Below are 24,630 nucleotides of genomic sequence, written 5' to 3'. Positions count from 1 at the left end.
ACAGTGCGCCTGCAATACATGACAAGTAACCGTCAATGTGGGTATAAACATTTTCGTTCGAGATGCAACTGAACTGCACTTTTGCAAGTTGATTTTTTAAAAACACTTTAATCTCTTATCATCTACGTGACCGGTCAACAATCAGTAGCTCACAAGTGCGCCACGTTTAACCTTGGAACAGAAACAGTTATCAGAGCAGTACATTTTATAAGTCCAGGCTTGTCAACAGAAGCAACGTTCAACTGGATGAGTGCCGTTCAAAACATCAGTTTACAGAAGCAACACTCAGATTCATGTCTTATATTTCAACTAAAGGAGGACATCAGCAACGCTTAATTTGATGGAAGTCATTTATTTTGTGTGTTCATGCACAAACTATGTGGTGGATTAATCAACTGAAACACACTGCCTGTTCATCTTCGTTATACTTGTCAAAATAACTCAAATAAGACATAACACTATTTTCATAATTAATGTGTTTACAAAATGCCAAATATTCGAGACTGTTTCATATTTCCAAATATCAATGTTTATGTTAATACCATAAACTGGTTGAATAGCGAACAGAATTACCAGTGGTTAGTTAGGGACTGAAGTAGATGTCTCTGACAAGTGGAAGTTATCAAAGTTGTTTTGGTATAGGCGAAAAGGTCGTTTGTTACACGTTAATCATAGATATTAATCAACAGAGTTAGAAAGTAAATAGTTTAGAATTCATGATCCTAAAGGAAGAGTTAACCAGAGCAATACACCGACAAGAATACAATTTTAGCGGGTGCGGGTGCGGGTGCGGGGCCATTTTCCACCGGCCCTTTTCATCCGTCCTGCTAAACAACACTGGGTTTGTGGGACTTGTCCCTCACATGATATATACTTATGTAAGCGAAAATGAAATTGCACAATTAAATGGCAACCATACTGCGTGTGATACCATTTTGCTCTTTTGACCTTCACGGTGATAAGCTATTGACATCTGTTATGGTAGGGCTTGTTTAGTTGACAGACTTGACGAGGATTTCATGGTCTTCTAATGTGTCCTGTCTGTTCAGGTACACAAAGAACCAGTACCGTTATCAAGCAATGCACTCACAACACTTGTTAATGAAAATTAATATCCAAATATTTTTAGTATAGCATCTATAATGACATAAGGGCGAAAACAAGTGCATTAATTTAGGAAGACCTAATGATGATAATAAACGCTTAACTCTTTAAGAAAATGTAATCACATACTCTAGGGAACATTTTTTTGTGATGACCTTGGCCTTTGTCATGACAACTGCTTACTAGGTTATAAGGTGCCGAGGAGTTGAACTAAGTAAGATTTTTATTTCTTAAGGACTCATGTAATCTATACCTTATGGCCCAGTGTTTTGAAACATTTGGCAGAATGGATTCCGAGAAAAGGTATTTTTGCAACATTGTCAACTGTACTGAATGACGACAATGCCGCACGTTGACCTAACTTAAATATATAAACGTCTGTGTCAATCTCACAAAACCCAAGCTATGGCCTTAGAGAATAAGATGTTTAAACTTTAAATGACATTTGATTCTTGGTTCTTTTAAACCTGAGTGAGCGGGATGATTTGTTACAAAGCCAATGCAAATTGAATGTGGAGACAATTTAAGACGTTGTTCAAAGTAGTGTCAAGGTCAACTGTTAACGTATAAACAGGGCCACAGCAGTGTAGCGCATCTAGATATGTAATCACACAGCCTAAAATATATGTTGCTGCAAGCACTGATACTTAAATATTTTCTCCAGAGATATATAATGCAAACTAATTGACAAATATGAACTAATTCACATTCAATACTTTCTAATCTGCAGTAACTAACTGTATCTGAGGGTAACTCATATCGTGTTAAGTTATAACACTTCAAGCTTATAATAGACACAAGCATTATGCTCAGTTGCACCCCAACCAAATCCACAACAACACAACCCCGTATCTACAGTCAAATCACTGTCTTGATACTGGTTAACCAAATAACTAGAAGACCGTCTGGACCTGATGGAAGCTTTCACTGAAACCTGTATCACTACATAATGGCATTTCACAGATTCGACTCTGTACCACATCCATCTTATTTCCTGTATAACATTTAAACACATTAAGGTGCAGAGTGTAATCACGTTATGCATTTATTTGTTGTATTTCCTAGAGTAAGTGACCTACATTTAAAGTCCCATTGGCAATGTTTCAGACATATTGGATGTTATATCATAAAGACGCTTTCTTTGCCCACTTAAAAAAATATAGTTATATAATAAAAGTTATAGTACATGTTCATTCGACTAAAACTTAACTACATTCTTCCTGTCAGTTTCAAGCGTTGGACTTTGAGATGATGTAGTATAGAACTACAGTAAACTACGGTTATAACGAACACGCTTATAACGAACTGACGGATATAACGAACTAACTTTTGGTCCCGACTATTTGCTGTAGTTATGCTGTGAATATGCTTATAACGAACTACGGTTATAACGAACTAAAATTAGTAGTCCCTTTGAGTTCGTTATAACCGTACTTTACTGTATAGCTAAATGAAGGGGAATAATTACCTTTAAAGGTTGAGAGAAAATTATTAGTAAGCCCGTGACGCAAGATGAACTTTTCACCACTTGCTTGTACACTCCTTACCCAAAAGAAGCTTTGATAAATCTGTTTACTCATATTCAATTACTAAACATACGCTTTCTAAAAAAAATAATTTAATCAACACCCCCGTGAGATTTCCGGTCCAGGGCTGGTCCCCATCAACCTATGGTGGTCGTAAGGGGCGACTAAATGGATGGGGTGGTCAGGCTCTGTGATTTCGTTAAACCGTGTCACCCTACCCCAAATGCGTTGTGCCGACAAAACAAGAAACATAATCATAGCGAATCTGGGATTTGTATCCTGGCACGCATAAGGGACGCAACTCTCGCCAGCGATTTGCGACATCCTAAACGAGCGGGCCACCCTCGCCCAATAGAATGCTAAGGTTCAATAATGTCATACTCTGTTTACAGGAAAAAATGAATTGATGAAGTGAGGACAATATAAATCAATTATAATGTACGTTAAACAACTCACCGTGCTTTGTTGAACTGCGTTTTGCAACCATCTGTCTTGATACACTGATAACCATTCTGTCTTTATTATCTGAAATCATAACAAAAACATGATATTCATTATTTACATAATTGAAGTCATTCCAGATACCATGATATAATCAAAAAGTCTCTACAATGAAATTGAAATTCCAATTAAAATCGAAAGCCTTGAAATGGAAGTACAAAATTTCAATTTCGACATGTAAATTTAACAAAGAACACCAGGGCAAAATTAAATAGGAAATTCGAAACAGAAAACTATTAACAATATAGGGTCAACCAATCACAAACATAAGGTATGAATATGATATGAATGTGACAAAGATGGTATAGTGAAACAGTTATATATATTCATATACTTTAATTTTCAACATAAAAAGTAGGATACTCTTCAAACACGTTCGTTAAACATTAAACATTTGTTAAACAAAAGAAACCAATGTACATTCGGCAACAACTGGAATATATTTATCTGACTTAATTGTCGTTATTCACATTACAGATTTGTTACAATTGAAAAAATATTCACATGCTTTTTTCATTAGGTTTGTCAATAAAATTAAGTTCAATTCGGTACATACAGCAAAATAAACAATGGACTAACATGTGATTAAAAAACACATATGGAATCATAATTAAAATTGGAAGATTGTCATGTTTCAATTTGTCAAAAGAAATTTGCATCCCAAATAAGACCACTAATTTGAATAAAGACAGAAAGCGGTAGGCGTTTAATTAGAAACAATGGACTAACATGTGATAAAAACACGTATAAAATCATCCTTAAACGTGGAAGACAGTCATATTTCAATTTGTCAAAAGACATTTTCATCCCAAATAAGACCACTAATTTGAGGAAGGAACAGACAGCGGTAGGCGTTTAATCAGTGTTACAGTATCAAAATAACAATGCTGAAATATTTTAAAATGTTACCCTAATACATCAACTAAAATGTTTTTATTTAGCAAATATGCACCCATGCAAAAGGTAAAATCTTCAAAAGAAGTTTAGCGAAAATAACTTAAATTCATCAATATCCCCACCACTCTGAATAACAGAAACAAATGAAACAGGTCAACAAAGTATTAACGGGGCATATGATCAACGGTCGGGTACCCGTTTCCAGTAATGTGTAAAGCTGAGACACTACAAGATGAATATTTATTTAATTCTAGATTCAAACACATCCCGCAGTTAGCAATCACACATAATTAAACTTGTTAAGACTCAACAAGGAGTCCTTGTAGTTGATCGGGGTTCAAATAATTCGTAAATACACAAACTAACAAATCCCCAGTACCCCCAGCTTATCATGAGAGGGGGATCAGGCTGGAGGTTGTGTACCATCGTGCAAAACGGGGAAGGACGTTGCTATCATGCAATCAGCCACTAGTTAGTCTGAGCTAGACCCAGAAAAAGCACATAAAAGCATACCCCCAACTTGCGAGGAACAGGATAAAAGCATTAGGCATGGTTTTGCAATAGCCCATGAAACCGACCTCAGAGGAAAGATATGGTCAGGTTTAATTTTCTCTTTGCTAAAAGCTGTCCATTGTACTATATTAACACAATGTGTTTAGCAATCACTATAAAATGATGACAGCAGTTGCATAAAGATGAGCGTATCCTGCATGACAGATGGCATTCGTAATAAACACATGCAAAAACAAGTCAAGTGTTCACCTAAAATAACACATATGATACAAGTTATTAATTGCGAAAAGCATCGGACAGGACATCATTTTTGTCACTGAAGCGTCAAACTTGAAAATGCCCTCTGCATGTCTACTATAAGACCTTTTGAATGCTTTGCTGGGGCCTTGAATGTTATAACCTATTAAAACATCTTTTCAGCAAGAATCGTGAGACGTACTTTGAAATCTTCGTAGAAAGAGCATGCTCGATTGTACTTCTAAGGCTGCGAAGTGAATACACCAAAAGCTGGCGAATGCACATTCTACCTTTCACACCTTTCTTAATATCAACTCACCCAGTTACAACATCCGTGGGCGTCGCTAGTTGAGAATCAATAACACACTGAGCGACACAATTTTATCGAAAGGGTCATACAAAAACGTGTGGACAACAGAACATGTCATTTTGCGTCAGGTGGTGGACACCGCATCTGTTTCATGACTGTAACCATACTGACAGTCACAATACCTTCTGGTGTCTTGGTATTTATTTATTTTTAAAGTTAAACTACGAGCCTAAATATTTTTGTAATAAGAACACCTTACAAACATTCCTCTTTTATTCACCAGTCTGAAGGACGAATATTTTTTCAAGTATTTCCTGGGACAATTATATTTTTTTTCGATAAAAACAGGCCATACAACATAGCTCCACGTGACAGTGGGTAACTAGATTGGTTTCACAACCATATAAAGACCACGTTCATGACACTTCGCGTGGCGGACTAGTTACAAACCAAGTTCACCTGTCACAGGCAAAGACATCTAGCTTGTCAAGGAAACGTTACTGATGTTACCTTTCCAAACCACTATGGCGGGAGAGTTGACAATGTGTTTTAAACAAATAGACAGACTTTTGCAGCTCTAATCTTGGTATTTGCATTAAGACGAAAATCATCTGACGAAAATGAGCAATCTGTTTGGTGGTTTACTTGCAGAAAAATTGCAGACACGCGGTCAACGAAAGTTGAAAGTTCCTTCTGGGTGCAGATGTGTCGGCCTGGAATAAAGCCGGTCTGTATTCCTCGCCGACAGTTGCTATGAGGTAAAACTAAACTCGTAAAGAATGACACACAAGGCAATTTATGTTACAGATATAAGTTGACCGATAGAAATTGCCTCGTGTCTCATGGGCTTGACATAGGCAAAATAGGAAAACTAATGTGTCATTTCGGTTGTTCTCCATAATAACCTCGCCAAAGGAAGGGGTAGGGTCAAGATCCTTATGCAACGTGGTATAGTATATTGTATATTTGAACTTGTGCGGCCAGTTTTCGACCTTGCCGAACTTGGCTGGACTAACGAGTCTATGCATAGTCTAGTCAAAATCGCGTAATAAAATCGACATCCTGTTCGTAAACTGCCATACAAATTTCGATTTCAAAGCATGTGCACCGTCAAATGGCCATCGTCATAATCAAAGTGCTCAAATAATTTGATGCACTTTGCGAGGAAAGACCCGTGTTGTAACTATATAAATCTTGATTATCGATCATCGATCGTCTTGACTGGGCGCAACCATTTTGTTTGAAGCAATTTCAAGGTGGAATTGCAATGTGGAAATGCAAGGTGGAATCTGATTGGTCAATAGGAGGAACATAGAAAGGACATAACTCGTAATAGCCACTGATGGCGCTACGATCGAGCCACGAAATTCCAACCAAGTTCGGCAAGGGTGGAAACTGGACTATTAAAGTCAGTTAACTCCCTTGCCTCGGAAAGATGAAATATCAGTTGTTAGGGTAATACAAGGTAGAGTACGATTTATTATAGTGCAAACCCGTAGGAGTATTTACTGTCCCCTGTAGGTGTATTTATTGTTCATTGTAGGGTTATGTACGGTATCCAGCAATATCACAACGGAATGCACAATGCAGGAGCTGCGCACACAGTACCTACGTGGGTTCCAGTCATAATAAACAAAGGAAATAAACCTCATCGCTGTTGGTTGATAAAAAACAATTGAGTGGAGTATCCCGCTGTTGTAAACCGCGACCTGTCAGCTTCAAGTGGCAGGAAAGCCCGAAGTGAAGCAGGTCTTAGATGTTTAACACTTTGTTGAAATCCACTGGCGCTGGTATGGTGCTGTCAAACCTCGAAAAATAATCAGGGCGAATCTTGAATTTGAATTTGAAATATGATCATAGGTTTCTGGCAAGCCTAAGGGACGCAACTCTGCACAGTTACTAAACATCCATAGATGTCAACCGTTACAGGCGACGGTTTCCTTCATCATATATTGGGGCACAGGTGGCCCAGTCGTCTAAGGCGCCGCAATTCGCTGTGCAGAGTTGCCTCTCTTGGGCACCTATGATTGTAGGTTCGAATCCCGGTTTGCACGGATTATGTTTCCAGGTTTGTCAGCCCGTATCCGACATAAGCGTTCTCGTCGATTTCGCCAAGGTGGTAAACGTCTAATACCTGCATTACTTTGTGTTTCCTCCCACATCAAGCTGACACGCCGTGATATAACTGGAATACTGTTAAAAGCGGCGTTAAACCCAACACACTCACTCACGTACTTACTTCATCATCTATGATTACCTAACATTAATTACTGACAGTAGACATATTATAGTTCGACATGATCATACATGTGGTGAGGTTCATCATTACGCTTTGAAATATGACTTTGAAAAGTGCGCAATAAAGACATGTTGTACCCGGGCATTTATATAGATCAATATAGGACAAGGTTTTGTTTGTTTGTAGTTTAACGCCACACTCAGCAGTATTCCAGCTATATGACGGCGGTCTGTAAATAATCGAGTCTGGACCAGACAATCAAGCGATCGACATCATGAGTATCGATCCACGCAATTGGGATACGATGTCATGTATCAACCAAGTCGGCGAGCCTGACCACCCGATCCCGTTAGTCGCCTCTTACGACAAGCATAGTCGCCTTTTACGGCAAACATGGGTTGCTGAAGACCTATTCTATTCTTTTGAAATCACCGTAAATTTTGACAATGGTCAGCCATGTTAAAATTGCTTAACTACTTGCCTTTTTTTACACTTGCAAAATTAGTGAAACAAGCAGATATTTCTAAATTGATGAGACAATCTAACGATGAGCACAAATCCGCGGACCAGATGAATTTTGTTTGTCACAGTTTGAACCTTATTTACGTCACCTTCGGCAAAAGACCATTTTCGACCATCCAGTGTGTTAAAATCTCCATCTCTTGATTGGTCGGTTAATTGTAGCGTCGTGTAATTCTAATCGGGCTCAAAATGAAGCCCACGTAGCGAACGGGTAATTTTTATAATAGAATGGAGCTATCATACCCTGGATTATCGAGGATGATCAGATACTTGCTCATTTTCAAATATAGGACAGAAACTCCCTGATAATATCTTTCACCTTTTAGACGCATTTTCGTTTGTTTGTTTGTTGTTTAACACAGCACTCACAGTATTTCAGATGCATGACAGCGATCTGTAAATAATCGAATCTTGACCAGACAGTCCAGATATTGACACAAGCATAGAACTACGCAGTTGGAATATGATGACATGCATTAACCAAGTCAGCGAGTCCTAAATAACCTATACGTTCTAAGTTTGTGAGACCAGTATCGTTCCACAGTTGATAATGCCAATTTTCACGATCTATAATTTTAAGGTTATCCTTAATAAAACAATTGGATATATTGATTTTTCAAAATTAAATTGCAACTGTATATTATTAAACATTTTCCAGAACAGTCTTATCCCAAGATCCTTGAAATTTTAAGGACCATATTTTTTACCAAAAATGATAATCTACAAGGCGCAGATAAATGTATGTTTTTCAAAAGAGAAAAACCGCATTTGTTTTGTTTTGTAGAAGACGACATTCAACCCATTTCCCCACGAGAAACAAGATTTGGCGCTTAATTACCTACACCCAAGGAGAAACCAGCGGCTCTATTTTGAATGACATTAATAGCTGAGGCGTAACATATGATAGGCTGTTCGAAGCCATTGCAAAGAATATTAAATTCTTCGTAAGACATTCCTCCAATTGACATAAATGTATTAATTATAACGCCTAATGCACTACCAGCTGATATTACAATTTTGTTTAGCTGTAAAAAATTTTTTTAAATGTTCCTGGAAGTATATGCCTAGATATTTAAAAGCCATGATAATTACTATAACGTTAGTTCAACAAGAAAACGGACGGCAAACGATAGTGGATGATTTTTGTCTGAATGGTATTTATCATTAACCTCCATTGGTTACACCAATTATGTACAAAATTGAGCATCAATTGCAGAAACCTTTCATTTGGGGCAATAAGGGCGAGGTCGTCGGCTGCATACAGTAGGCAACTCACAATAGTGTTATCGATATCTCCTCCGCAGCGTAACTTGTTAAAACTTAAAATAATCACGGAGATAAAACACATCCTTGTTTACCACACTATAGACAGAAAAGTTATCAGTAAAATGGCCATTTATGGATCCACTTGACAAATTGCTCTCATATAACAGCAACCTAACAGCTAAATAAAATCTACAATTTATACCCACTAGTAGTAATTAAAACCAGAGATAGTTTCTATTGTCTCTATCGAAGGCCTTTCGAAAGTTAATACAAAATGAGTTTAACTTGGTAGATTTACGATTACTTATTATAGAATATAAGTATACATTTGATCCAAGGTGCTTCGGTATTTCTGAAATCCATTTTGTTCCTGGGTTAAACACTGTTGTCGTCAAGTCATTTACTCAAACCAAACTTTAATATATCAGAACATATTTTGAAATGGACAATAGAGTGATTGGACGGTAGCTTAAAGGCTTTCTGGAGTCAGTATCTGGTTTCTTTATTGGGAAAATTACCCCTTGTGGCAAGATATAGGGGATGTGTCATTATGGAAACAAAACGTAAAAGTCTTTAGTAAAAATTCAACAAAAAATGATTTTTTCAGAGCTTCTCATGTGATACCAAGTGTCTCTTGCAGACGAAGTAGGAATATCAATTACACCTTCAGTGACTGTGCGTAATTGATCCTCGTCGAACACGCCTTCATTAATATATAAAAAGTTATAGTCATTTTCCCATTTTTTGAGAACAGCGTCATTTTGGGGTACAGTTGCATAATCTTATATTACCTCCCACGGGACGTTACCATGTCTTTCATCTACAATACCCAATTACCGATATATTTCCTTATTTAATTTTCTTTGAAGCATGTTAAAGACTTTTTTCTTAAAGTGATGTGCATAGATGATGCAACAACTTGAAGAGAAAACTGCATGACAACACAATTATAATGGGTGTGTCATGGAATACGTCAACGGTGAGTCACATGTTTTGAAATTAGTTTAACGTTTCTGCGATTATCAAGCTTGTTCTCATTACTAGCAACATGATGTTTTCTTTCTTTAACGTGCAAGCTTTGGACAACGAGTCTGTATTAATGTTATATCGATTTTGGTCAAAGACTTGTACACGTATTTGTTAAATACACGCTTCTAAAACAAACAATCTACATATGGGTTTTTGCAAAATACCGAAATTCGTCCATCTGATAAATTTAACAACAAATTCTAAAACGTTTGCCCTTTCTAAATAACGCGTACATTGTGAGCCCATAAGGGTCCTATTCAAACCTTGTCCATCAAAATATGGAATTATTAGTCAAAATGGTCAATACCTAGCAGGTATTTATATCCGCATCACATTAAATATGGCCAACAAAAGCATAAATATCGCCACAAAACAAACTGTTTTGGGAATGAATAAGAAACTTCAACAATCTCGATCGTTACATCATCGATTGGATGAAACGCACACGAACATGGCAACAGCTGTAATTCCATATGCATCGTGATCCCGTTATAGTTAAACTAGTAAATGAACTGTTGTAACTAACCTAATTTTCTATTTACATAGATGTATAAATCTTAGTAAACAACATCTCAAATGTATATATTTTTATTTGTATGAGATGAGACATGAAATAAATTACCTTACCTTGCTGATACTCACTTCTCACAATGTATTGATATAGTTACATGGGAATCTGTTATATTGATATTTTCTGCTTATGTACTTACACTAAAGCCTTACCTTGATTATGTCATCTGATCTAACCTTCTGTACTGTGTGAATGGCATGACACTGGTGCTACTGTCTTTTATTGTATATATGTACAGGTAATATGAGTTTGTGTGAATACGTTTGATTAATTATGTATAATCTTCAGATTAACTTCTGGAGGAAATAAAGAATCTCTCTCTCTCTCTCTCTCTCCCTCTCTCTCTCATGATGAATGAAGCCTCTACAGTTTAAATACACCCACTCTCTTTACAGCGCATATGCTTAAATAAATTCAGCAGGCAGGCTGAGAAGTGTGAAACAAACAACTACTTATATTAATTTCTTAAAGATTTCGGTCATTTATTAAAACTTGGCCGACTCAATTGCTAATAATAGTGCAAAACATTTACAATTTATGATCATTTAAACATATTAATGCAATAAGTATTAAATAATGATATGACATGTATGCTGTGTTATGTGTTAATATAAAAATTCATCTTACTCATGAAAAAAAATCATTCTATTTTAGTCATTCAGGGTTTTGTATTTGTATGTTGTAAGATCAGTCCACTTCGGGATAAAGGGAACAGGGTGGGGATTTGCTGCCCACTGGACCATTAACATTGTTGTTTAGACCGTAGTGATTTTGGCATGTAGTTATAATGGGAGGATACCGCCACACCCTCAGTAATTAGAAGCCATCGGTAATCTACATTTGAAACCTCTAAATCTAATTATAGTCTAATCATCTAAATGTTCTATTTGATATACAAGTATTGTTTATTTATTTTCAAACTAAAACTTTTGTAAACGGACCATAGATAATTATATGTGTATACTGATATACATGTGTCAAAGTATATAGAGGTTATCACGCGAGTGTTTTTGGGGATGGTAAACATCCTGCATTAGGAATAAACCTTGTATTAAGCGAGCCTTGGCGAGCTAAATACATAGTGTTTATTCCTAATACGTTGTTGACAGTCGGTCTGTACTGTCATAACGTTAAGAAGTGTAGTCAGATGTACACACAGCGACAAAACCAAACAAGGTAACAATTCAAACATATTTCGGCCAAATCCAACTATTTTAATTTGTGGAGAAGGTTTCAAGTCGCAGAGGTCTACAAGCACAGATATGGCTACTGATCCCGCTTGGCTAGGCCTCGCGCCCTCACAAAATTGTTTCGAAATTTATACCTCCAAAGTAGCCAAAACTTATAAAATGCCTTAGCTACGTCACAGTTAGACACTGATTTTCAGTATATTAGAGTGTTCTTTTGATAATGATAGCAATTATCCCTGTTGTTTATCCAGATTCCCGATGGTTAATTTTGACTCGATCGCCGAAAGACGAGGACGACGCCATGTTTGTTTATAAACAGTGAAAGTAGTCCTACTTGACCTTTGATATTTGCATCTCTATCCGCATATGACCCCAACGGATATCGTTTTTATCCGTTGACTTTATCCTGCCGAGAAATCTGCCCATTATATGATAAATTTATACATATTGTTCGCTTTTAAAGAAATCCATTCACATATTGAATGATAAATAGAGAAATATTACATTCGATGTCATTAGATAACATTTTTGACGAAATTTGTGGACTTTTTATCATGTATAGTATCTTGCCGAGAGAAAACCAGTTCAAAGTCCATAGAAACTTCATTAGTTTCGTCAAAATTGTATCTAACGAAGCTGAGTGTGGTGTTTTATTTATTACACATGATGAATATGTAAGTCACATTAAATTGTAATAAATAACATGTTTGGTTCGTTAAACAGGCTATATCAAAGCAGGTACCATATTGATATATGAATATTGTGGACGTTGCTATGCATACGCATTAACAAAGTGTTCCTGCTATTATGTTTTTAAAGATGACGGCAGCAATGCTCAATCAGTATCTAAGAATCGTCAACAAATGATATTCAAGTGCATAGTTGTTAGTCCGCAGAACACTTGTAAGAACACTCGCATCGCCGGTATTATCGCTATGAAATCAACATTGCTCCGTTCCTTTACCTATCAAATGAAATTACATCCTACCCGTACCATTTTGATAAAGGCAAATCAGGAAATCAGAAAATACCCAAAGGAGTTCACGTTACCTGCACGACCCTATACTTGTAAATCAAAAACAATCAACTCTGCGGGGACATTGTGAAACCTTCAGAATATGATATGACAATCGTGATCAACACATTGCGCTTCAAAAAATTTCAGGCACCGTTCCAAGGAGTTTTGGAATGATTCGTGTCGAGACTGTTCATTTTGAGTGATCTGATCGCGAAGTCGGGTACGTTCACTCACATACTTTCGGAAACGGTGCCACACCATATGCTTCGAAGTGATGATACAGCCGCAGCATCCAGCGTCGTATGTCTGATGACGTTCCAAATAGTTCAAACTGACTAAATTTAGACACTCTGAACTTTATGCATTAAATGAAATTGAAAGTAGAAAGAGGTCGTGTGCATCACACTCACAGATCAATCTGTATGTAGTCTGTTTGTAAGTGGGACTCCATGTGGGATCTCATAGCGCTTGATTGGTTTAATAAAGTATTATTTTGCAAAACAATCTCTTTATTTTTCATGAAAGAAAAGAAAAGTTTCAACGTGACCTTCCATGTGTGACCTTGACATCCAATCAAAACCATTAAAACGAGGCAAACCATGTACGACACCCGTGTGATGTACGGATTTAGTGTCTCACGAAGTGTCTTTAAACTAGTAGGTCATACCACTTAATAGTTTCTTTGATATGCATTTAGAAGTTGGAGAACTAAGTAAGGATAAGAATTTATGGATGAAAAACTTCTTTATTACAATTAAGAGCGACGTTTCTGTGTAGGTTCTAACACCGTTATCAAGCAAGTGTTAGAACCTACACCGAAACGTCGCTCTTAATTGTAATAAAGAAGTTGTTCATCTATAAATTCTTATCCTTACACTTAATAGTTGCTAGTTTGTTCTGTTAGAGCTATCTCGTAATTACATAAGCAAGAAAACAAAAAAGTTCAATATACAGATAGCTTTGTTGCTTAATGAGGAATGTCAGAAATATCGTATATTTTCAGTGATATGCGTTTCAGAGGGTATACCTGACCAAACCATGACCAAAAAGACAGATCTAGAACATATGCACACATATGTATAGACATGAGCATATTCAGACGTCGTTTATCAAGCAAACAATTGTGAATATGAAAAACTCAGCGTGAATTGATGTTCAGAGACGGTTACGACCTGTGACAATACATTAGGCGTCTGTTGTAGATGTCTTACCTCATGGTAAGAATACACATGAATATAAAACAACATATATACACCAAAAAGATAAAAGCCTAAAAAAATATAAATGAGTAATTTATGTGTTGTAATAGCGAATAACAATGGCTCCCGGGGAACGCTATCAAACACATAATCTCGACTGCAAACCATGGAATCGGTCAGGTTTAAACACCGTGTTACTTTCGGTGACTTTGTCAAATGATGTGAAGATCAAGATTATGGGCTCATTAATGTCGACAAACAAAAAATATGCCGAGCGACTCTGAAAGGAATTATGCATAAAGTGTCTGGAAAACAGGAAAATAGCATTTTGATTCACGAGGCAGAACACATGTCGCCTCTATTCAACGATTCACTATGTCCACAATGACAATGCTCCCAAGGACAATGCGTGAAGAAAATGAAGAAACAAAAACCTCTGTCAATAAAACAATGCACTCCCACTCAGTAAAACATGAACAGTTCTTATAGTCAATTTGTCACAAAGAGATAAAAACACATAAGCATGGACAGAGTCCCTATGCCGATGTTGTCTCTCAACAGGAAGTATATCGTCACAGTTCTGCACAGTTACAGATCAATGTTGATATTTCTCAAATGAGCACTAATTAAGTCAACATGTTCCACACTTTCGGTTGTTTAAACAGCTATAAAACAAACAAAAGGGCATTAGGGTGACGACAAGACATAATGTATGATATTTAAACAGAAGATCACAAACGCAACATTGTACCTTACGGCATAACTGCCTTCCTTAGTTGTAGTCTAGTTTGACATGATCACTGTTTTCCTTCAACGAAGCGTTAACGTCATCTGCTCTGCGTATACCCTGTGTACACAACGAGCGTAAGATACACACCCATCAATGTACAGACGGATGGAGGATTGCGCGACACGCACGCGTTGCTGAAGTTTGCATACATTAGAGGTACGAGGCGGGAAGGGGCGGGCCTAAAAGTATCACCTTGACAACGGAATGTGAGGAGGCGCCTTTTAAACTACTCTTGCGTGATATCATTCATGTTCATACGTGTAGACAATCTGTTGCATACATATAAAATGGATCTTCTGAAACATATCTTTGTTTACGACCTTTGATGTTTCACACACACACACACACACACACACACACACACACACACACACAGCTACAGATAAGCTGCATATTTGCGTCAAATACCCCCACCCAGATTTTTTTTAAAAAAAGATTAATAAATTAAAAAAATTAAAAACCAAATTACTTTCAATTAACTTGCGTACAGAAACGCATGCATTAAATGAAAAACTCAAATGTATAAAAACAGCACGCGTAAATACCCAATGAAGCTTTTTCAGCATGCGTACGGCGCGCGGAGCTAATTTCCGAAACACAATTACGAGCTAATTTACTCTATAAGTCAAGCCTATATTTAGAACCGTTATATAATCTAAAACATTATTTAATATTATTTGAATACCAAAATGTGTACTCAGTACCAAAATAGTGATGAGTAGAAACACACATCTCTTTTCACCCTCACCCAACACATATCCTCACCCATTGTTAATGAAATTCACGATGTGTAACAATCAAGAAATAAATCGTGATATTCTAGCTGAATTACATCAATATAATAGATGAAGTTACATGGTACATATCATATTGAAGTTCGTTTGTCAAGGCTATATCGCATTTTGCATTTATTAGTTATGAACTCTATTACATATCGTGGTTATTGATCAGGCTTCGAATAATACATAAAATGCACACGCATAAACAATCAAATGTTTCGTATGCTATTGACTTTTACATAAATATTTTGCAATTACTATGGTTACGCTACTGGTGAACCCCATTTATGAATCTGAAAAATGTTCACAATACTACCACAATAAAGGTAACCATCGGTCGATCATATATAAAAAAAAACACAACAATGTTTGCTCGAGTAAATTGTCAGATTTTGCGAAAAACTTTAAATATAAATGTTCAATGTACTGCTAATGTGTGCTTAAAGGCACCGTGCTACTTAGTCTCCCAACATTTTAGTGTCGCTGGATGGCCATATTTACGAATCCAGGGAGAAATACCACCCCGATCTGACCCCGTTCTTCAATCAATTATGGAACTTATTTCTAAACATGTCAGTGAAACACCAAAGTTTCAGAACGAAATAACATTGTTATTTTCACTAGTGATCCATGCAAAAAACAACAACATTCTGGTCTTCAACTATACGTCTTCAAAATGCCAATAAAACATTCAAGTCTTCATAAATGCCAATAAAACAGTCTGATCTTCAATTTACGTCCTAGGAAAATAACATGAAGTCATTGTGCAATTGGGTGTCGTTACCATGATGGATTGGGAGAAAAGTTGGTGAAACATTTTCTCACGTTTCATAACGACCAAAGTTTGGATTAATACAACATGTAACCAACCATGTCACATAAACTAAAGCTTGCATAGTACACTGTGTTCTTAGGCATTCTCATTATCCCTTCATTAGGGAGAGTGGCATGACGCTCACCTCAAACATAGCTACACATATATACAGGGGAAACGAAGCAAGGTTACAAATGAACACAAAATCAACTTTTACAATAAATGTCTATTGGTGGTTATATAGTGTTTAACTTGCTTTGAGCAATAAGAATGAGATGCATCATTCAAACGGAAGAAATGTGATATTAGAAACGGTATAACGTACATGTATAGATGCAGATCGTCATGTTCCACGTAGAAGAATCGACTTACCTTACTGTGTGCCACCAGATATTTTATTAGTATGTGGGTGTCAAGGTTTCATTGAATTTTACATTTGTTTAGATAATAGCAGGTGTTGGTGTAATCTGATCTGATGAGGTCGCTATATAACAATGTGAATTGACAATACTACGACAACGTTTGCATTGTAATAACTGAACACCCTCTTGTCAAGCTGACGCCATTATACAGAGAGAAAGAGAGGGGGGAGAGAGAGAGAGAGAGAGAGAGAGAGAGAGAGAGAGAGAGAATCGGTGTTATTCAGTTGAGACTCATCTACTTCATTACATGGGCTGACGAACATGTGACGTCATTTAGGGTTCAGAGACGTTGCATGCCTAAAGTAAACATGCAGTTCAAAATGGTAATCAAGAGCAAGCAACGAATGTAAAGAAACTTAAATAAAGAAACTTGATCTTTATAAATCCTTACATCAAATGTCAATCGTCTTTGCATTGATACATATAGGCATATTATCGGAATGTTTTACTTTCTTTTCCATTTAACATATCATGTGATATAAAAAAACACGGTTAATGTTGATTTAGCATTTCAGTTTGTTCAAATACATTTTAAAATGACACTTTTTTTTATTATTAACTGGTATAAAATGAATTATGTTATTGATGCCACGTAGTTCGTAAATATACCTTCCACACGACTGCATTATTGGAAATATGTTTTAAAATATGCTTTTCTTAAATTACCGTACAAATGTTTGCCTTGCCGACGAGAATATTTATATTTTTCTACCTAAAGAAGATCTTCATTGCAGATAACTACAAGCTTGGGGTGACTTTCATCATTGTTAATTCGAATGACTAAGAAAGTAAAATTATCATTTCTGGATATATAATTAAAATAAATTGATAAAAAGCAACATTTGTCATTAGAACCTCATACAATCAGTACCATCACTCAGTGGTTATACAATAGGATATGTGGCATGCTGGACATCCTCACTGATAATATATATGTGTGATGTAGGCATAAGACATTTAGGCAGTAAGTAGGCATCCCTATGGGCACCAACCGTGCTCCCTTCTTGCTGATCTGTTTCTTTATGCACATGAATCAGAATTTCGGTTCGGATCATCATTGGTTAAATCAAAACAAGAGAATATCGCCAAGAACTTAAGCTTCTGGTATGTCGAGGATATGATATCGTCTGATAAAGGTCAAATTGTCCATTCCCTTCTATTGTTTACCCACACGGAGTAGTAATAAAGGGGAAACCGCCTCATTTGGTTCAGTTTTAGATTCAAGTGACAAACTACTGTCCACGTAACGACAAGAGGTTTGACTTCAACTTTCCAATGATCACCTTTCCTTCTATGTAAAACAATTATAGTACATGAGCATCTCCAGCCTTTGGTGTCTACATTTCTCAACTTTCGCAGATTTCAAAGAGCCTTAGGTCATAAAGATTACAACATCAGGCAGCAGTAAGCTTTAAAACAGTTTTATGGTATACAAGTGGAAGATATTTTCAAATTTGACGCTTCAGTCTTTGTTTGTTAGTTGTTTAACGCCGCACTCAGGAATATTCCAGCTATATGACGGTTGTCTGTAAATAATCGAGTCTGGACCAGACAATCCAGGGATTGACAACATGAGCATCTATCCACGCAATTGGGATACGATGACATGTATCAACCTAGTCGGCGAGCCTGACCACCCGATCCCGTTAGTCGCCTCTTACGACAAGCATGGGTTATTGAAGACCTATTCTACGCCGGATCTTCACGGGTCGACGCTTCAGTGACGAAAATAATGTAAGTTCAATTCCCTATTTTGATTATTGTTCCCATGATTTTTCAGGTGAGCAATTGGCTTGACTTTGCATGTGTTTGTGACGGGTGAAACACAGAACTTTTCGCGAACACCTGTATCATCACTATTTGATAGTGATTCATAAACACATGCTTATGATATAGTCGGAATCGTACAGTGCAATCTTCTTTAAGCAAAGATGTCTTATCATTATGGAAAGGTTTCTGTTGCTTTTAATCACAAAAACATAAGGATTTGTATAATATTAACCCTACCACGTCTGAAGCTACCAAGGTTAACAAATCGCTACATGTCTACTTTTAGAAAAATGCGTGTTTCTTATTTAAACCCATCCAAATTTAGGGTAGATGGGCCGGCTGTTTGTTTGTTTTTTGTTTTATTTATTTTTATATTTTTATTTATTTTCTAAAAAAGCAAAACATTTTTTTGGGGTGGTTGGGTAGGGTGTTTGTTTGGTTTTGGTGTGTGTTTGTTTTGTTTTGTTTGTTGATGTTATAATTATTTTGTTGGGATGGGTGGGTGGTGTTACTTTGTATTCTTTGCTGAATGTTCGTAAATTGGTGCTTTCATATGCAGATCATGGCTGACATGTCATGTGCAGTGAAATCCGGACAATACCGAGATGGTTATGAAAGCTTTTTCTTGTGAAACTCGAGACAAACGAAACAAAGTTTGGGGTCGATGGCCCCCGATTTGGCCTGGTCGGTAAACACGCATATCGTTTTCTTGCCAAAATGTACATTAAAAATGCCTCTGGAGTCAATTGTCCATTCAATACCTGACACGCTACATATGCCAAAATTTAAGTCAACAGAGCCCAAGTTTGGAGATGTATTTGTTATCTCGAATTCGAGGTAAGCGCTCTAATATATATGTACGTATATAGTGACGTGATTTTTATGTGTTAGTGTTAGTGTGTTAGTGTGTGTGTGTGCGTGTGTGTTTTGGTTTTTTCAAGTAGAGATGTACAGATATGCATGTTCATTGATATTCTCCTGAGAAGATAGCATTAATATTGTTTCAGCAGGTGCTATTGTAACTGTCACGATATTTGTTTGTGTAATTACTAATTATTCATAGTAATTAATACAACATTACACCCCCTTTGATATATGTTGTTCGAGTTAGTTTTGAGTTTTCATATATTGAGAAATGTGTCTAAATCTGTGTTCATAAAAGATCCAGAATCGTCTTCATGCAAGGTGCAGTTAGTTCAACGTGTACATATTCCCTACAGGCAGCGATACGTTTAACTATGAAAAGATTCGTTTATTTCTTCAGTCCAGCAAATGTCACTTTTGTTATTTACGATATATAAACCTCTTTAACGTCATAAATAAATAAAACATTGATAGATCACGCCCCATGTTATATATCTTACTCATATCGGTCATTCCTTCTGTTGCTATATCTATTCAATATAATATTAGTAATGCTGGTAATGTATTTACATTTGTAAAGAATACCGTTCACTTTCGTATATGCGTATACATGGAAAGCACACATGGATATACTTGGACATTCCAGATCACGCCAAAGCGGTATATATCGAGCAGGAAACTAACAGAAGAAGGTTATTTCATTACGGTGTCACACAATGTACAAACGTATAGGATAGTACCAAACATTCATCAATGTACATTGTCCGGCCAAAAATGACCTACGAGATACCAGAATACAAATATATTTAGGATAAAAGCACGTTAGTGCTTAAATGTGAAATACAATCATCTTAAAATTTGAAAAAATATTCTATTGCGTGGTGAATTATCTGTGATTAAACATTAAGGTAGCAGCAGTGTAGAGGGGAGAAATAAGCAGATCATTCTGCATCATTGATATGGTCTGTCTATTGGTGACATATTAGAGAATAATGGGCCAAGTTGAGAGGCATGTGTCCACAATGAAAATCTTATGTAAGAATAGAATGGACATTTAGTTAAAAAAAAGTGACTTCACTGTCCACTTGTTGGTGGTCACAGTATTTGCGATTACGATGAAGTAAGTGAGGTTTTGGATGTGAAGAGCGACCACGTTCTATTTCTAGAGGGAACGTGCCGCATTTCAGCTTTGCAAGAATACTACCATGATACATATTACTAACATATAGGAACCCCACTCGGATTAAACCATTGTATATAACACGTTCGGTTATGGCGGTTTCGAATATTGCAAGCCGATCAAATAGACACATGTGATGGTACATGGCTATAAGCGATAATAATTAAGTACTTCCTAAGTATTACTTAATGGGGTTTGACAAACCTATGGACACATTTATACCTTTGTAACTGTTAATAAAATCCAATGTTAGGCCGTTGCACATCTTCCTGCTCTGTGTGTGAGCGTGCGTGTTAGTGTGTATGTGTGTGTGTGTGTGTCTGTGTGTGTGTGTGTGTGTGTGTGTGTGTGTGTGTCTGTGTGTTGTATAGATCAGTAGCAATGCATTTAGAGGACATACATTCTAACATGGCAAGAAGAAAAAGACTTACGCACTTTCAGTCATTCTTCTTTCTCCGCCTGATTTCAAAATAATAGTATGTTGGGACTCCAGGTTGTCGGGCCAGTTTCAATACTCAATAGTGAACGTCATAAGAGTCACACAACGTCCGATCGTGAGATCGCTTTCCTAAAGACCTCTTAGATTCATTCCACAGTACGTTACACAAATTAATTTTTAAATAAAAACCTATTTGAAATTATTTATACAGCATCCAATTTTAAGTAACGTGTTACAATGTAATTTGTTTGTGAGATATATACACCTACGTGTTTTGTTGTGCGTCAACACAAAATTGAGCATTTTAGGTACATGTGGGCGTATTAACATAATTTATTATTGAATTCTAGATTTGTTAGATTACAATTCAGTTCTTTCAAACACCGTCATGTAGATGTAATTTGTAGACTTAACAGAATTGACAACTAACTTGAACTAAAAAAATGGAGACACGAACATTCAAGTATATCCATATAAGAAATTACCAATAAAATTAAAGATGCATTACCTTCGTTTCTGATATACCAAATAGGAGTGTAGATTAAGAAAACTAACAATATCTTTAATTAATATTATGAGTGATTATGGCGCCGCGTTTCTGTGGTGTCACAATCATAGGGGTATATTTGGGGATAATACAAAACAGGAATTAAATAATATTTAAGTTTGCGACTGTACTTTATTAAATATTGGTTTCGTGTTTAGGGTTTTGAGAACGTATATGCCGAGGACGGTGCAGATCTTTTTAATAAAATATTCCCATATGTCACATATTTTTATTGCATATTATGTGGACACCGGAACTTTAATATTCTCACATGTTTACATGCGCATGCATTGTTGAAGTCCCACGTGCAAAACATGGTACCAGGTCTAGAAATAATTCTAAAACAGTATGATAAAGAAACAATATGTTCTTCATTCTGACACATAGGAATGTAAGAAATAGATATATTTTGATTACTAACATAGGTATTAAAATATACAAAATCAGTCGGACAAGCAGGAATCCTAACATAGGCTCAAACAAGACATGCAGACACTTGAATACCCTGTACACGATGCACAATCAATGTACTCACCGTTTCAGCAGGTTGTCTTGATCTAAGTAAAGTTGGATTGTTGTAGTCTGGGGTAACCCGAGTCTTCTGTGGCAGTTGAAAAAATAATCTTCAAACTATCTCAAAGACCGTTGTTCAAATAGAGTACCGGTACTATCAATAAATTTATATTAAATAATTGAATGAGAGTGGTTCTGACTTGATCTGCCCATGACAAAATTGTGATACGCACAATATCAACGTGAAAATAGTTGGCGTTGTGGAGATGTGACCGATCAGAACTCCCAGTCATATGTATATAAATATCACAGCCGCCGGATCGGTTGAGAATCAGCGTAAACACGAGCACCGAAAGGACACTAAGCTCATATCCGATCAATAAAACTAAAGCTTTTTCGATCAAAACTGAACATGTTAGCGTAATGGTTTTGATAAAGATGTATATAGTTGATACACAGACATTATTCGGCCCCTGGTTCTAGTATGTCGAAAACGTTGTGTCGGATTTAAGATCGCCTCTCCCTTAGAAACCGGTTCGTCCTCGCATGACCTCAGAATCATTAACTATGTCGGCTAAGTGCACAAGGGTGCTCAACGAGTAAATCGGCATATTTGGATTAATTACTCATTTTGAGGGGGTGAAATACAGCTTGCGTGGTTGAAATGAATATAGCAGTGGGTGAATAGGAGCAGAGATCGTGTTAGAGGGATATATCACCGAGAACAGGAATATATCTCTTTTTAGGTCAAACTAACCTTAGAGGCTGAACTAGATTTCTGACCTCCAAGGGCACGGGGAAGTAGGCAAATGCCCCATTTCATATACCTCGGTCACAAGCTTATACATTGATAACGTGCTACATTTGTGTACTGCCAACAGTTAGAAATGAGTAAATGTTCATATAGACTGTGTTGTGGGTGCTTGTGTCTGTCAATAACTACGATATTATAGCTGACAAATACCGCGACTTTAGCGCACTAAGTATGAACTGAATCTCAGTCACGTGGTCGGCTGTTCGTGACGTCACGGGCGTTTTATTTGCTTCAGCTCTCCAGGTATACTGTGCATTCCAGGTAAAACTACACACAGTGATTGGTTCATTTGTGAAAGGAATTTGATTCAGACTCAAGTCCTTCTAAATATTATGACCCGGTTCCTGTTGGTATTAAACACGGCAAGGGTGGATGACAGCGCGACAGTGCGAGTTCCATTCGCGGGCAGGTATGTGTGCCGAGCGGGTAACACCTCAGTAATGTCTGTATCCAACTGTTACTGTGATAATTCCCAGCAATTAAATAATAATAACTAATAAGATCTCAAAACTAATGAACAAAAGTTATGTAGCTTTAAACAACTTACCCGCGACAACGTGATAAAAATAAGAAAAACAAAAACAAAAGCTTAGTTGATTATTCCAATCTTTCGTGAACTCTACCCGAACTCAGTAATAACAATAAGCCGTTTTGTAAAATTATTTTATTTAATTGTCTAACTTAAATTTGTCAACGTTTCAAGCATCACAAAAAAACAAAAGGTTTATTAAACAGTTTCCATACAACAGATTACGTATGTGCCTTGTGGTATTATATTTATTGTTATCGAACTATCCCCACTTCCTCTCTACACATGAGGGGCAAAGGAGAGCATACCCGTACCAAGTTTATTTTTTATGTCCTTGAAAATTGAAAGAACTGTTGTTGAATTTCATTATGTCTGTGTAACTATCACTAATTTCTGCATGAGTCTGTAGAAAAGTAATTTTATGCAAAAATAAATTCCTTCCATGCAGACTAGGGAAAGAATTGAATTCAACCACATGACCCTTACCGTGTTTGAAATATTGTAAATTTGTGCCGAAAACAGCAAATATATTTATTTTCAATTATTAGATGTATAAGATACCCATCAGCAATTAGGTGTTATGTGATATGTCATCTTTTTATGAGTTTTAAATCAAGTTATATTTTAAAAATACAACCATGTAGACGTATTCCTGGAGTGTCGACTAAGCGCGAGGGCAGTTCATTGTTTGGATATGATATCGTTAACTTAAGATATTTTAAATTGAAACTCAAACATAATAAAATCAACTGAGAGATATTGGTTTTTTTTAAGGTTATAGGGTTCGACATGTTTGACTTAAATATATTTATTGATTTAAAGTTTATATAGAGATCAACAATAAAGTGCATTTCGAATTTTCGAAACAATTACATTTCTCGTAATATGCATTTTGTATATATTTCTTTGTCTGAACAATACTTTATTGGATGACAACAATACTGCTATATTGCATGACAATTATACTGCTATATTGGATGACAATTATACTGTTATATTGGATTTTCTTCTGAGCATCTGTGAATTGAGAATAAAATGATCATTAAG

At 36.4% G+C, this 24,630-nt stretch overlaps 1 protein-coding gene across 1 annotated transcript in view; it reads right to left on the bottom strand.

Moving 5' to 3' along the window:
* The window catches only part of LOC139465690 (nuclear hormone receptor E75-like), a 33,676-nt gene extending 11,125 nt beyond the window's left edge, over nt 1-22,551 (bottom strand). Inside the window, exons 1-2 of the mRNA XM_071247474.1 lie at nt 22,263-22,551; nt 3,087-3,155 (exon numbers count right to left, since the gene is read on the bottom strand). Coding sequence (XP_071103575.1) covers nt 3,087-3,141 — 55 coding nt within the window. The 5' untranslated portion in view covers nt 3,142-3,155; nt 22,263-22,551. The remainder of the gene's footprint in view (nt 1-3,086; nt 3,156-22,262) is intronic.
* Nucleotides 22,552-24,630: the final 2,079 nt, after the last annotated feature.

The sequence above is a fragment of the Haliotis cracherodii genome, unplaced genomic scaffold (genome assembly GCF_022045235.1).
Source record: "Haliotis cracherodii isolate W230 unplaced genomic scaffold, xgHalCrac1.p SCAF_18, whole genome shotgun sequence".
NCBI lineage: Eukaryota > Metazoa > Mollusca > Gastropoda > Lepetellida > Haliotidae > Haliotis > Haliotis cracherodii.
Note: the sequence above shows the minus strand (reverse complement) of the source record. Positions and strands in the feature narration are given on the sequence as shown.